The 17026-nt window shown below is 26.8% G+C and overlaps 1 protein-coding gene across 1 annotated transcript in view; it reads right to left on the minus strand.

Annotated features, from left to right (window-relative positions):
* Positions 1 to 4008: 4008 nt before the first annotated feature.
* The window catches only part of LOC100208494 (phenylalanine--tRNA ligase alpha subunit), a 32144-nt gene continuing 19126 nt past the window's right edge, over positions 4009 to 17026 (minus strand). Inside the window, exons 7-13 of the mRNA XM_065801709.1 lie at positions 15301 to 15416; positions 14970 to 15060; positions 8756 to 8855; positions 8423 to 8591; positions 4515 to 4592; positions 4315 to 4429; positions 4009 to 4127 (exon numbers count right to left, since the gene is read on the minus strand). Of these exons, the coding sequence (XP_065657781.1) occupies positions 4019 to 4127; positions 4315 to 4429; positions 4515 to 4592; positions 8423 to 8591; positions 8756 to 8855; positions 14970 to 15060; positions 15301 to 15416 (778 nt within the window). The 3' untranslated portion in view covers positions 4009 to 4018. The remainder of the gene's footprint in view (positions 4128 to 4314; positions 4430 to 4514; positions 4593 to 8422; positions 8592 to 8755; positions 8856 to 14969; positions 15061 to 15300; positions 15417 to 17026) is intronic.

Consider the following 17026-nt stretch of genomic DNA (forward strand, 5'->3'; position numbering starts at 1 on the left):
GCTAATTTAGTCATTACTGTGGTGATTTTGAACATTGAACAATTACAACACACTACACTAGTAATACTATATCTCTACACTGCCATTACATTAACTATAAGTTACAAACACTAATAAGAATACTGTTGAACTGTCACTTCAGTCAATTACTCTTTTCGGAATAATCGTAATCGGTGTTCATGTTTGCTATACCCTATAAAAAGACAAGCTGGGCGACCTCACAACACTGTCTGATTGCATAAATATTTTTTGCAGGCTCTCTTGTTACCCAAAGGAACATTTTAAAAGGGTGGGAGCTTAACATTTCAAAAAAAAAATTTTTTATTGCTTTAAGGACCACCCTATTAAACAGGTACGTATAATGCGTATGTATATATATGTGTGTGTATGTGTTTGTGTGTGCGTGCGTGCGTGGGTGTGTATGTGTGTGTGCATGTGTGTGTGTGTATATATATTGTGTATATATATGTATACACAATATATAATATATATTGTGTATATATATACATATATATATATATATATATATATATATATATATATATATATATATATATATATATATATATATATATATATATATATATATATATATATATATATATATATATATATATAGTAATAGTAATATATTTAAATAAGTCCTCGTAGATAAAATGACAAATAATTAAAAAACAAACAAACAAAACCAACAAATTATACAAAAATTTATGGTTTGTGAAATATAAACTTTAAGTAAAAAAAAAAAAAAGCAATTATTATTCATAGCAAGTAAGTTGATATCAAAATTGGGAAAAAGGGAAAAAAGATTGCTTTCATTTAATTAAAGTTTACATCTATGACAAATAGTATCTAAAAAGCCAATATTTGTAGCTGCTAAAGCACGAATTAATTAATAAACGTGCAGCTCATCTTCAGCGAGAGATGTACTGTTTGCAGCTGGAGAAAAAAAATACTTGTCAATTCTATTCTTAAATGCGTTAACTGACGGAACCTTTTGCATGCTGACGGCAAGTTATTCCAATCATTGACAATACGATTTGTAAAAAAATTGTGATAAGCATTATTATATGTGATTTCACGCATTAGGACGTTGGAAGATGATCTGCGAATTGGTGGATTGTGCCAATTGATACTCTCAAAACCGTTTTCTAGCTTAAACTGTTGGATTAAGTCGTCACGTCTCCTGCGAGTTTCCAAAGTAATAAAATTGAGCCAACGACACCTTTCAGCGTAAGGTAATCCTATTTAATTATGAGGTACTTTTGTTGCTTTGTGCTGAATTTTTTCGATTTTTTTGATGTCACCTTTTAAGTAAGGACACCATACCGGAATAGCGAATTTCAAATGAGGTCTAACATACATAGTGTATAATTTACTCCAAACTTTCATATCTCTCTCTCTCTCTCTCTCTCTCTCTCTCTCTCTCTCTCTCTCTCTATATATATATATATATATATATATATATATATATATAAATATAATGTATATAATGTAATATATATATATATATATATATATACATATATATATATTACATTATATACATTATATATATATATATATATATATATATATATATATATATATATATATTACATACATTATATATACATTATAGTTACATTATATATACGTTATATATACATTACATACATTATATACATTATATATATATATATATGTATTACATTTATATATATACATTTATATATATATATATATATTACATATATATATATATATATATATATATATATATATATATATATATATATATATATATATATATATATATATATATATATACATATATATATATATATATATATATATATATATATATATATATATATATATATATATATATATATATATATATATATATATATATATGTACATTTTATACATGTTTTAGAAGAAATACTGTAACAATGGGAACACCTGAAGCAGGTATATATACTGCACCTTGTGCGCCAAAACTTAGAAAATCTTTTTCAGAAATCACGAGTAGAATGAAACGTAAAAGAACGGATAATCTTCAGATAAAAGAATTGGAAGAACTTCAACATGCTGTAAAAAGATTTGCATCAAATCCCTTTACTGCACCCAAGTCTACTTTATATGGTCCAAATTTATCATTGCATACTTTTTGCAATTTGAAACTTACAGACAGAACATGGGCTGAATTTAAGAAAATTGTTACACAAAATCATCATCTTGTTCCTCCAGGTTTAACCAAGTTAAAAGAATACAAAAAATTGACATATCCAGAGCATGTGGAATAATCAGAAACTGAAGTAAAATGTAGTCTCTTCAATATGATCAAACATTCAGTTTCTAGAGTGTTTGAGTATCTTTTGGAGGATGAAGATAATCCTATTAAAGTTTTAGCACAGGAGGAACATGATAACATATACGTTATTTGCAAAGTGGGAGGTGATGGTCAGAGTGACCAATTTGAGTTTCAGAATACAGCAACTATGAAGAGAGGTGTGGATGATTTCACTGCGTATAGCATAGTGTTTGTGCTGTTGAAGATTCGAAGTGGAAAAAAGGTAATATGGAAAAATTGTAATCCAAATAGTTCAGATGCAACCCGTTATTTTATGTTTTGTTTTGCCAAAGAGACTGCTAGTTTTATTCAAGAGAAGTTTGAACATTTTCAAAATGAAAATTTATCTTAAGAGAATATTAAGTTTACACTTCATGAAAATACTTGTTAAAATTTCAAGTTTGTCAACTATTTATACTACAATAAATGGTGGTAAAACACTTAATGTGGTATCAAAAATGCTTAAAAAAAAATTAGCATTTAAGTGCTGTCATGTATGTCAAGCAAGTCCTAAGGAGTTTAATTTGGAAACTATTTGGAATAAAGATAAACTTGTAGACAAGAATATATTAAAACTTGAAGTTTGCAGTCTTCATTTGTGGATATGCAGCATGTAGCGGGCCTTCAATACTGCTTGCAAACTTCCTGCAGTGAAACAAGGAAGAAAAATTCCACCAAAAAACAGCCAAGAATTTAATGAAAACAAAAAAAAATTCCAGCACTTATTCAAAACACAATTAAAAATAAGGGTATCTTTTGTCAGGAAGGGAAGTGGTGAAATGTCTATATTAAATGTTTATATCTTAACTATACTATTTATTACAATAATGAAACTTTTTTAAATTTCAATGTTTGTTGTTAAATAATTTTAGGAAGTCAAAGACTAATGGTTCGTATAAGGAAAAGAAATCAAGGAAGTATTATTAAACCATGCAGCTGTAATTGATAATTACAGCTAATTGATAAATACAGCTAATTGATAAATACAGATAATTGATAAGCAAGTTTTAAAAAACGGTTATTTTCATAGCCACATATTGTTAAAAACCTATTTTAGCATCAGAACCTTTATTCTGCAATTGAAGGGAATGGAACTATTTTATTCATTTCACTTTTATTTATAATAAAATACTTATATGTTATTTCTTTTTTTATTTAACATGAAAATATACATTTTAGACAAGGTGCTGGTGCATGTTATTTCCTTTTTAATTTAACATGAAAATATAAGTAGGAGACAAAAAATGCCTGTAACCCCTAAAAAAGATAAACTGATATATCAGACTTAGAGTTTTAAATATCAAAAACTATCGGTTTTATGTCTTTTTAATCAAAAATCGAATAAATACGGATAAACCGCCAAAAAAACCGGAATGAAAATAAACCGCCAGAAAAACCGGTTTTGAAAAAGACCGGATTTTTTAAATAAATATATGTATAAACAAACAATATCTCATAATTGATGCTTTGTTAAAAAAATGACTTCAAAATGTTAAACAGTTCGCTAGTTATAAGGCTATTTCCGTTTTTTCTATCAGCGCGACGCATAGTGCGCAGGTTAAAAATGATATTAAGTAAAGGCTTAACAAGGTATAAATTAGAAATAATACGCAGAATACACGCAGAATAAGTTGACATTCGCAGATAAAAGCTTGATTAGATGAATAAAAAAATTATTTACACCTATTTCTTTTCTAATCTACATATTGGATTTGTATGCACTACATCTAAGTTTAATTTATGACCAATCAAATCTCGTATATTTTTTATTCCATATTTGATCATAGTTGGCCTAAAAAAAAAAGCAATACATGTGTTAGAACGTAAAATATATAAAAATAAAGACATTTTGATGTTAATATAGGCATTATGAAATTTATACAACTTATAATAAGGATTATAAACGACTTTTGAGCAAAATATTAACTTTAAATATAATTCAATAACTTTTAATATCATCATTAATTCGTCACGCTCACCTTTCTAGAGACACTCCCCAAGCAATAACAGATACATTTTGTGGTAGACCCATAGGAAGTAACATTTCAGGACGGAACAAACCAGAATTGCCGATTTCAACCCATTTTTTTAGCCCTTTAAAAGTAAAGGCATATTGTTATAAAGAAGTAAAGCAACATATCTAACTTTTTCTTAAAATAATACCAAAATTTTAAAAGACCTTCATGATAGCTGAAAATTTCCATGCTTGGTTCTGTATAAGGATTATAGGCGGGTTTGAATCGTAGCTTCTCAACTCCTTTAAAGTAAAAAATTTAAAGTTTGACCATTATATTTGAAAATTTAAAGTTGACCATTCCCTTTTAAAGCCATATACAAATTGTTTTAAAAATTTCTTTGGTGTTAATTAAAAACTGCATTTAATATCATCAAACAATTTTTATGAAGTATAAATGATGTTTAGAGTTGGAACATGGCCTACTATATTACACGGTCGTGTATATTACATTTTAGAGGCCTATTCTAAGAGGCCTATTATAAAAAGAGATGGCTGCGCAATTATAGAGAAAACATGTAAAATACACTAAATAGATAGTATAAATATAATATCACGAGTAGGAATATTATAAATAAAAAAATATTCACGAAAAACTGCATATTTAAACCCCAATTCTTTGTGTAAATCGCAAGTAAAGCAAACTGTTGGAAAGTATTTTGATAAGACAAAGTTTGATGCATCTTAATACATTAGCACCTTGTTTAGTTATTAAATTTGAAAGATTATCTAAGACTGCAAAACATCCACATGTGAAACCATCAAATAAAAGTGAAGGCACTGTAAGACAACCTCGTGAAAGTATTTGTAGATAAGGACAAATATTTATATTGCTTGCATCTGTAGCAAGCATAAACTTGCAATCGCTACATTTGCTTCTTTTTATTAAAATCTTTGCTATATAACCAGCAATTGTTATTGCAACTTCTTCTGTTTCAGGTGATAGAGTTAATTCTGATATCTCATTTGAGTTTAAATCTAATGTTATTATTAACTCATCATTAATTGGCTTATCATAATTGTTCTTTAAATCTTCATCCCAAAAATTTACATTCTCCTTAATAAAAGTCCGACACGAAAAAATAATTTCTGAATGTTGAACTTCTAGTAAACTTACTAGAAATCTCCCACCACTCATCTGTCGATATTGAGAAAATCTACGCTCTATAGGGTCACTTTGAGGTCGTGAAATAAGTACATACAAATATTCTTCTTCGATAAGCTCGTCTATAAGCATTGCTTGAGAACGCAGAGTTGTAATAAGAGCAGATGATGTTTGTTATGATAAAGTAAAAAATGGAGATTTCTGCCAAAGTTCAATCTAGTCAGCTAGTTGCCTAAAAAATGTGCTTTTACCATCATCAAAAATAAATGCATTAACAAGTTTATTAGGACTAAATTGTTGTTTTGAATTTCAAACAGTCCACCATTTTTGAAAAATACTTACAAAACTAGAAATGTCATTTCGTTCTGGAAAATAACTTTTAAAACTTGAAATTGTTGTTTCATCGAAAATCGACAGTGCAAGAGAAACATTTTGCTTTTTATTACCAGGGTAAAGACTTTGATATGTAATTTTTGGAGCTTTTTTCAAATTACCTTGAAGTTGTTCATCTTTAGAATGTAGAAGATGAAAATCTCCCCAAGTTATATAACCAGCTGGACAACTATAGACATCATCTTTTATATTATAAGTAAATGATGGAAAGACAAATTTTTTGCAGTGTAATAAATTATTTCTGATATTTTTAACAATATGAACACTATCATAAAATAGGTATATTTTATAATTTGGACAATCAGGATGATAAATAAATAAATTTGACTGATTACCAAATTTAGAATGAAGTAAACTAAATGCATTTATTTCGTTTGATGATTGTTAGTAACAACTCCTCGAATTTTAAAACTAGATGAAGAAAGAGAACTAATAGAATCTTATATTTGGTCTGAAAGCCATTTATAACTAATTGTAATTCAGGTACTACTTTTATAACATAAGAAATAGATTTCTTTAAAATAATAATCATAAATGCAACAACTCCTTTGTACAGAGTACCACTGTCATCTGAATCAACATAGACATCACTACAATGTTGTGCCCGTTTCTGAAGATAAAATTCATCTACTTTATCTTACATCTATTTTATCTTCATGTATTGAACCCTTTTCACCAAGTGTTTTAATAGCCTTTATTGCATCAACTCCACCTTGTTTTATTTTATTTAATAAAGAAATTGAAGGTAATGGAAATGATTCAAGTAAAATTTCATATGCTTGTTTAGATGTATATCTTAATAATAAAGCATGTCTGATCATATCTGCAGAATATTGTGGTTGACCCTTTGCTTTATAGTATATTCTACTATTTATTTCTTCAAGAAGTATATTTTTATTAGAAAAAGCTATGTTTTTTATGTACAATGCAAGATTTTCTAGCATACTCAAACTAGTTAACTTGCCATTATGACCTTTAGCTAACCATGGAGAAAGTGGAACATTATTTCCTTTGTGTTGCAAAGCTACACATAAACAATGATCAATTTTTATTGATTCAAGTACAGAAGGAAAATGCGTTAAAGGATCAAATATTAAACTGTAATAAATAACACAATTGAGATGTTTTTTAAATTGAAAACCTTCTGGTGAATGTTTACTGTTTAACTTGTTCCATTCAGTTATTTCATCATTTTCAGAAAAAAAAACTAAGTTCATCTTTTTAATAAATACGAGTTTTAGGTGGTTTTCTTAAAGCAATAGGTGATGGTAGTGGGGAAGGCCATTTTAAGCATTCGCTTGAGAAAATTCTAGGAATAGGATTTAAATTCCAACTTAACTTGCATTTTACATCTCGAATAATGTACTTTTCATTAAAGTGCTTTTCACATAGGATAGAAATTGGTGAAGGCACCCAATCACTACAGTTTACGAAATGAACCCAATAATTTAGCAATTGTTGATTTTTTAACAGAAAATGAAAAGAAGCAACTTTTATATCTTCCAAAAAACTGTTGTATCCAGTTTCACAACCATATGCAACACATTTGTTAACCATAATATTCAGCTTTGCTAATGTTAATAAATTGTCTAAAATAGCATTATATATATATATATATATATATATATATATATATATATATATATATATATATATATATATATATATATATATATGTATATATATATATATATATATATATATATATATATATATATATATATATATTTATATATGTACTTAATGTTTTTTTGATATTGCACTGTCATTATTTTGTTGCATAAATAGGCCTCTTAGAATCGGCCTCTAAAATGTAACATACACGGCAATGTAATATAGTAAGCCATGGTTAAAAAAACACTTTCTAAAATCAATTCATATAATAACTCTACCAATAACTTTTAAATCAGTGTAGTATCAATTCAAATCAGTGTAGTATCAAATCAAACCACTGTAACATACATTTTAATAAAAATTTAACATTAATACAAAATAATAAACTTATAACTCGTCATGCTATCAAAGACTTAACTAACATGATCAAATACTTAGATAACAAGATTAAACACCAAAGTAGTATGTTTGACCAAGATATTAAGGTCAAAGTCAAGGACTTTGATATCAAGGTAAAGTGTAAGGCCAATGACTAACAAATCCAAAGCCATAGAGTACCATGGAAGAGCATTTAACTAAGAAACTCACACCTCTTTCCCTGCCAATGTTGCAAATGTGACCAGAGCTAGCATTAAACTTTGGATCTCTTGATTCTGAAGCAAGTGCTCTAACCACGGCTGTTCAACTTTAAAACAAAAATTTGTATTGTCAAAGCTGTTTTATGGAACAACAAGTTGGGTGGGAATCAAAAGATCTTGAGATTGGACACTTATTGTATTAGTGAAATCTCAAATTTCATTCTAAAGACATCTAACATGCACGCTACCACTACTGTTTAGTCAATAAAATGATTTTAAAAATTGGTGATAAAAACATTCAAATGCAACATTGTTAATATTAAATGCAACAACTTTGATAATAAAAACTCAAAGAAAAAAATTTCATTATTCTATAAATTTACCTAACTTTTTGAAGAACTCGTATAGTATTCCTATAAGATGGCCAAGACTTAAATCACGGTCAGCAATTAACCCTTCAATCTGATGAAACTCTGCAAGATGTGTTGCATCAAGAGATTCATTCCGGAAAACACGATCGATCGAAAAATATTTTGCAGGTCGAAATTTTTTCTATTAATTTAGCCATAAACACTTCTTATTAGAATACTGTTACTGATTTATTTTAAATCATTATCATTATTGTTTTATTATCATTATTATTAATGATATTATTATTAGTATTATTTTTATTGATATTACTATCATAATTTTATTATTAAAAAAGTTATGAAAACCTGCTGAGCAAGCTTGTAGAGCATTCTTGTACTAACGGCTGTTGTGTGTGTTCTTAATATATTTTTTTTACTCTCATCGAGTTGCCATTTCATTTGATACCTAAAAATAAAAAAAAGTTTCCGCCTTTTTATTTGGTACAAACAATCAAAGTTACAATAACTGATTCCATAGATCATTTTATAATAACTAATTTCATAAAAAAAAAAAAAAATGCAAAAAGTTTGTTTTTAAACTGTTTGATTAAACTAGTTTTGTTATTATTTTTTTCATTTATTTTTAGTTTTATTATAGTTACTGATTCATACATTATATGAAAAAAATATAACTTTCTTCTACCTTTATATACTAAAAAAAAACTAAATAACTTTGTACAAAAAAGTAAATATTATAATTAGATCAATCAAGATTGATCTAATTATAATATTTTTTCTCAACAGCAAGTTTAGAAGCTAGTATTTAAATCAAAAAAACTTAGTGAATTAAGTAGGCAAAGATGGTGGTGAAGTAAGATATAAAAAATATTGTAAAAAAAAAAAATTCTTAAATATATAGTTGAAACTATTATAAATTCAGGGTGGCCAGGCAATTTTTGATTTCATTTTCCCTGACTTTTCCCTGACTAAAATGAAATTTCCCTGACTTACCAATATAAGTTTAATAAATTTAGCAACAAATAAAATCACACATCTTTACACAAATAATAGAAATTTTCTTAAAAACTATTTACTTTAAATAATAAACACTTTAAAACAAAAAAAAAGTATGAAATAAAAAAATAAAGCTAAAAAACCAAGTCTACACAAATGTTACCAAGAATCAGTTAGATTAATTATCATATATGGAGGATGATAAATGGCTTGTTTCAGCATTGACAACAATCGATTCCATTTCAACATCCTTCACTTTGTCAGGTGACCTGATGATAACCTTTGGAAAAAAAGAATATAAATGCCTAGTAGCCTTGTATTAAAGTGGAGAACGCTTTTTTAATTTAGTGACTACAGCAATTAAAAAGCTGATGCATTTTTCTTGAAATTTAATTTTTTGACTACTTATAATTTTACAACTCTGTAACTCAAAAACAACTCCAACAACTCCAACAACTCCAACAATAATCACCACATCTCTCCAATTGCACTCTTCATTATGCAGATCTATCAACAACTTTTGTAATGTATCAGCTTTGTGAAAACTTCTTTTTTGATAAATCTTTCCATGAGGCATGAAATCAGATAATATAACTCATCATATATGAAAGGAACTAAGGACTTGGTGCCTGAAATTACCTAATGGTTCTACTACATTGGCAACAGAAAATAAAACAACTGATTTTAGCTTTGAGGATCTGTCATAGCTTCAATAACATTCTGTGCAGTAATAGTCATTGGAAGTTTTGACCTTTCTACATAAGTTTTCACATTAAAAATTTCAAGAGCTCTCTCTGCAACTACAGCATTCTCCGCTCAATGCGTTGTACAAAATTGTAAAGGAAACTTTGCTTTACCACCATTTATTGCTAAAAAGTCTGTTCTGCAAGCAGACTATCTTTAAAAAGTCCATATAAGGAACTTAATGCTCAATTAAATTACCAACCAGCTTCTTTATACCCCTTCTGAAATGCCCCATGAACTATATGGAGGCCACATGATCAATATTTATCAACTAAATATCAAATTTATCTAAATGACTTTCTTCTAGAGCATCAAAAAATTTCCTGTTCACACTTGGTCTATTTATCTAAAGAAATAATTTTGGCAATAACATGTCCCAAATCACTGCATTAAAGCTGTCTTTCAGTTTATTAGCAGTTGCATGCCCCAAAAAAGCAGGTGAAAAGTAACGAGCAATAGGTACATATTTCTCTAAATCCTAAAAGCGCACACATATATCTATTTGGCTTTACTCCATTAAGTGCCTCGTCAAACACTACGCACAAAATATTACATTTCAAAATATTTTGCAGAAGAACATCATGGAAGTAGGGAGCAATATCATAAGTTATATTATTTTATAGGCTGTTTGTCCAAGCTTGAACTGTTTAGCTACTTCAATGTCAGGAAACATTTGTTAAAATGTTTTTCCTATATTATTACAGGACCTATAAGATTCATGGAGGGATACAACTCGAAAGCCCAGTTAATTTCTGCTTTTGTGACTTTATCTTGTACAGCATAGCTATCAACTGTTTTCTGAACACTTGCAGAGCTTACATCACTTAATGCACATGAACTGTTTTGGAATAACACTGTTCTTAATTGATTTGTATCTTTTACAACACTATTTGAATTACTAATTGAATTGATTTATACAAAAACGTTCTAAGTCATAAAAACTATTTATAAGTCAGACAACTTTAACTATGTATAACACGTATATATATCAAAAATTTTGATATATTTTTTAACAAATCTAATATTTAAAGATGTCAAATAGCACCCAGATTTTTTTTTTGAACTTATTAAAGAAATAATTTTGGATTTAATAAGTTTTTTCTCGTTCCCCGAAAAAATAGTTTTTATGACTTAGAACGTTTTTGTATACACCGATTCAATTCTAGGGTTTGTTGTTTACTAAACAAAGGATAGATTGGCAACTGGTTCTTATACAAACTCACACTATTCACATGCTTTTTTTTTCTTTCAAGACTTTTTACTGCTTGAATGCTCATGTTACTTAAATGAAATGTTTTTTGACAAATAGAACAGATTGCGTATTAAAAACTTCTTTAAACCAAAACCAATCAGCGTAAAGTGTTTTATTCAACCAATCTTTGCTAAAGTAACATTGTTTTTATATATTTAATTTATGAACAAAAGATGTAAGCACATTTATATAAGTACAACACAAACTTCTAACTTTTTTTAATATTTTGGAATTAAAAGTATGAAAAAAAATTCAAAACAAAAATGCTATGTATATTTATATCATTTGATTAATTGCTATAACAAAGAATACTACAGTAATAGATTTGAAATAATTTTTTAACTAATAACATAGTATGACAAAATAAATATTTTGTTCACTTTCACACATTTAGTCAGTTAGCCTTTTTGAAATAGATGAAAAAAGCAACTGCAACAACTTACTTTACGGTTTGATTTTGACATAATATTGAAAAAATATTTTTGAAAAGTAAGAACCGAAGTGTGAAAAAGAATTATAATAAACTTATACAAAAAGTATATTCGTTTTGTTATTCTATTTAATAATAATAGCTATTATTTTTATTTGAGTTTAAAACACTTTTATCATAAAATTATGAAGATTATCAAAAAAATAATTAAATTAAGTGTATTCAATGGTTTGCATCAAAAGAAATTATGTTTTCCAGTGTAGCTGCCATTATAAAATAACAAACTTTTTTTTTATGCATTAAAATTTACAATAAAAATAATCAAAAGAAAATAAAAACTCTCGAAAATGTTAACGGCAATTGCAACTAACAAATAATTATATAGCATATAAAAATAAGATTTTTAGTTTCTAATACCCAAAAAAATTTATATTTTTTGTTACTGAATCCATCAAAATTCCCTGACTTTTGGAAAATTCAATATATTCTCTGACTTTTCCATGACTTTTTAGCATAGTTTAGAATTTCCCTGACTGTTAAATCTGGTAACTTGTGTAAATAAGAAATGATATATATATATACATATATATATATATATATATATATATATATATATATATATATATATATATATATATATATATATATATATATATATATATATATATATATATATATTAGGGTGGTCCTTAAAACAACTTTTTTTTAAAAATCTGCTCCCACCCCTTAAATGTGTTCGATATAATACGAAAACACTAGGTTTAAATTTTTTTTGAAAAAAACATATTTATAGAGGTACCCCAAGACCCTTTAATATTTAACGGGTCCCTAATATTTTCAAAATAAAAGTTTCTCAAAAATAGGTCAACCTGGTACTCAAATGAAGCGCAATTATATAAAAATTTCAAAAATATTATTCATTTTGAAAAATAAATTTGAAGTTTAAACTTATTTATCACAATTATTATGAAAAATTCACTTATTTCATTTTTTGCTAAAAAACAAGATTTTTACGTAGTAAAACCTAAAATAACTTTATTATTTCAAAATGAATGTTATTTTTGAAATTTTTATATAATTTCGCTTCATTTGAGTACCAGGTTGACCTATTTTCCAGAAACCTTTTTTTTTTAATTTTAGGGACCTGTTAAATATTAAAGGGTTTTGGGGGACCTCTAAAAATATTTTTTATTCAACAAAATTTTAAACCTAGTGTTTTTGTATTATATAGAACACATTTAAAGGGTGGGAGCAGATTTTTTAAAAAAAAATTGTTTTTAGCGCCACCCTAATATATATATATATATATATATATATATATATATATATATATATATATATATATATATATATATATATATATATATATATATATATATGTATATATATATATATAGTTCTATAGTTTGTTGGCTTTAGGAAGAGCGGAAGGAAAAAAGTGATTCTTACGCCAACACATACGTCACTTTTAATTACTTTTGACTTTCGTCCAACATTTCCGTGTTGGACGAAAGTAAAAACCATTAATTTAATTACAAATTAATCGTTTTTTAAAAAAACCACAAAAACGCAAATTTAATTGACCAGAATGTTTTTAAAAACATTCTGAATGTTTTTATAACATTTTGAATGTTTTTAACAATATAAACAATGTTTTTATTTTTATTTTTTTTTAATAAAATGTTTTTATTTTTATTTTTTTTAATAAAATGTTTTTATTTTTATTTTTTTTACTGTAAATCATGCGCGGAGTGTTGCTACATCGACTATCTTATAGCCTGACTCGCAAGGGAGTGCTGCTACATCGACTGACAAATAGCCTGACTCGCAAGGGAGTGCTGCTACATCGACTGACAAATAGCCTGACTCGCAAGGGAGTGCTGCTACATCGACTGACAAATAGCCTGACCCGCAAGGGAGTGCTGCTACATCGACTGACAAATAGCCTGACTCGCAAGGGAGTGCTGCTACATCGACTGACAAATAGCCTGACCCGCAAGGGAGTGCTGCTACATCGACTGAGGGTTTGGTTGGGGCAGGCAGTTTATCATTATTAAAAAAAAAAAATTCCGGTCTTGCATTTTAATTTTTACTTTTTGTCAACAAAATATCGAAAAAACTTTCGGACAACATCTAAGGGTTCTATATATATATATATATAAAGGTGGTCTATATATATATATAAAAGTGATCTTTGAAAATTTTTTTTTTAGAAAAGTTTGCCACCAACTAAAAGTGTTCTATAAAATAAAATAACAATAGATTTAAAAATTTTTTGAATAAAAAAATATTTCAAGGGGTGTCCTAAGAGCCTTGAACATTTAATGGGTTCTAAATATTATAAAAAAAAACTCACGTTGGGCTTCAAATGATGCAAAATTATATCATGAGATTTTTTAAATAAAAATAAAAAGTTCATTTTCATTTTTATGATTATAAATTATTTTCTGATGTGTTTTTCTAAAATAATTATTATATTAAACAAATTTTGTAAGATATATTTACAAAAATTCCAAGAAAAAAAAAAGATCATCCTGAGTATTAAAATGTCAATCTTTCAAAAGTAAAGAAAATAATTTGTTCAAAAAATATTACAGCAAACTGTGTAATGAGAAAAGCTGCATTAGGGACAATTAAAAAGATAAAATATAGCATTAAATAAATTCTAAAAGTTTTGCGGCAATTACTTTACTTTAATTAAACATTCAAACCTTACAGTTGCTGCTACTTAAAAAAACGAGGGTGTATGTCTGAAAATAAAAAACTGAATGTCTGAGAATTAAAAAAAAATAACTATGCTGAAATATTGTGTGTGCCATAATTTTAAAATAGCTTTTGACTTACTTTAAAATCAAAAAAGTATGATTACAGAAACCCTTGAGGCGAGGAGGATGGATAAAGAAATGCATGAGGTGAGGAGGATGGATACAGAAACTCCTTAGGTAAGGAGGTTGGATAGGGTGATGAGGAATTAAAAAAAAAAAGTTACAAAAGCAAGATAATTTGGTCTATGTTCAGCTTAAATACTATCACACATAAACTCAAAAATTAAATACATTTCTGAACAATTTTGTAGCACTTTGGGTTAAAATAAAACAAAAAGAAAAAAAAAAAGCAGATAAATACATTAAATTACATACCCTTGAGATCCGAATCCACCTATTTCATGAACACTTTTAACTTTTTCTAAATAGTCTTTTGGAAATTCGTCCAATCTTGCATATTGTGGCTCTAAAAACATAATGAAACTTTAGGACTTCTTCCATTATAATTTTTCAATCTGACATATTGTAATGTGCTCTTTTATTAACAGCAGTAATAAAAATGCTTATTATAATTATATATTGCAAGTTGTAATAGTACATATTTTGAAATATTTATTAACTATGTAATAAAATTATAAAATAATATAAAAAAAAACTAAAAGCAAAACACTAATGAAAAAAAATAATAAATAAAAAAAACACACACTTGAAAGAAAAAAAGTATCATGAGAATCTCTTGCAGGATGTTGTTGGGGCTGAAAGAGAGCATCGAAATTCCAAAAAGAACTTTCAACAAAGTTATTTGTGGGCATCTCAGTAAAACTAAAAAAAAAAAAAAAAAAGAAAATACCTTTGTGATACATACATACATACATATATATATATATATATATATATATATATATATATATATATATATATATATATATATATATATATATATATATAAAACAGGCACAAGTATATGAAATCTGAAAACCAAATTACTATATACTTAGATTAATGTAGTGTTAATTAATATGTTAATGTAACACATTAATGCTCATCGTTGGTTTAAAACTTGCAATATAATCAGGTGAGGAAATACTTGTCAATGCATGTAAATTATTAACATATGACATCATATATTAAACACTTTACAGGTGCGGATCTAAGGTATAGCCGTTGTGGCTAAGGCTACACCTAAAAATAATCAACAAAATAAAAAATTATATATAGCATTCCAACATATTTTTAGTAAAAATAATCGTCTGTAATTAAATATTTAATTAATAAAATCACCTATAATTAAATAAGTAAAAATAACCGTCTATAATTACGATAAGTTTATTTTTTATTTGCCGTGTAAAATCAGCTTTAAAAGCGATCAATCATAACTAATAAAACTGGATTAAAAAAAGGAGAAATTGGTCATAAAACCGTATAAAATAACTCTGTGGCTAAGCCACAAATGACCTGATTTTACAACATAAGCTGATTAAATTGTTTTTTTTTGAAGTAATATCTTCTTAGTGTAAAGTCGTATACCGTCAACACTTGAAGCCCAAGACTAGATTACTTTTTGCTTTGTGGCTGTACTTATTTCCCAGTCTTTTTATGCTCAGTTATATTCAAATAACCTAAACGCCTATATTATTTTCTTAGAGAGTTTGTAATTATGGTGGATATGTTTTGAAAGAATACTGTTCTAAATACTATTAATACTTCTCTCATTTAAAACATAAACTGTTGTAAAAAAAAAATTGTTCCAAAAACCAAATGGTTTAAATATCTCACCAGTTTATTTTATTATTAAACTTTTGGCTAGAAGATGCCTAAAATATGAATTTTTTATACCTTCTTTTAAAATGGATCAAGGTTTGTAGCTTTAAGGTACATTTTTTAACTATGTTTTCACAAACTATATTTATTATAAAAAATAACATGCTTTTTATAACTGTAACTATGGTTACTTAAATACAACTGTTTTTGTGCTTATTGTTATAGCATTCTTATAACATTAAATTATATTCTTATTTTATTCAACAGGTTAATACTATTAATAATAGTTTTGCCGCAACGCTATATAAACAATTTTTATTTTCATTTACTATAAAAGTAAACAATTAAAATATTGCATTTTTATTTCTTAAAAAGAAAATTTTATCTTCGAATGCTTTAAAGGGAATCTTATAAGTTGATTTTATTGTCAGTAGAATCAACTATAATACAATATAGCAGACTCTCCTATAATAAAGAAGATTCCTTAAAAAGTAAAGTAGGAAACTTTTTTGAACTAATTTATATTGGAATTTATGGAGGTGACACTATCTTGTAAGATCTTTTAATATCAGCCCCTAAAAATGCCACATAAGTTTCTAAAACCACACAAAATTGACTTATAGTGTTGTGTTAAGGCTTTTGAGGAGATTCTTATTTCTCAAATCAATAAA

Source organism: Hydra vulgaris, chromosome 07 (assembly GCF_038396675.1).
Source record: "Hydra vulgaris chromosome 07, alternate assembly HydraT2T_AEP".
NCBI lineage: Eukaryota > Metazoa > Cnidaria > Hydrozoa > Anthoathecata > Hydridae > Hydra > Hydra vulgaris.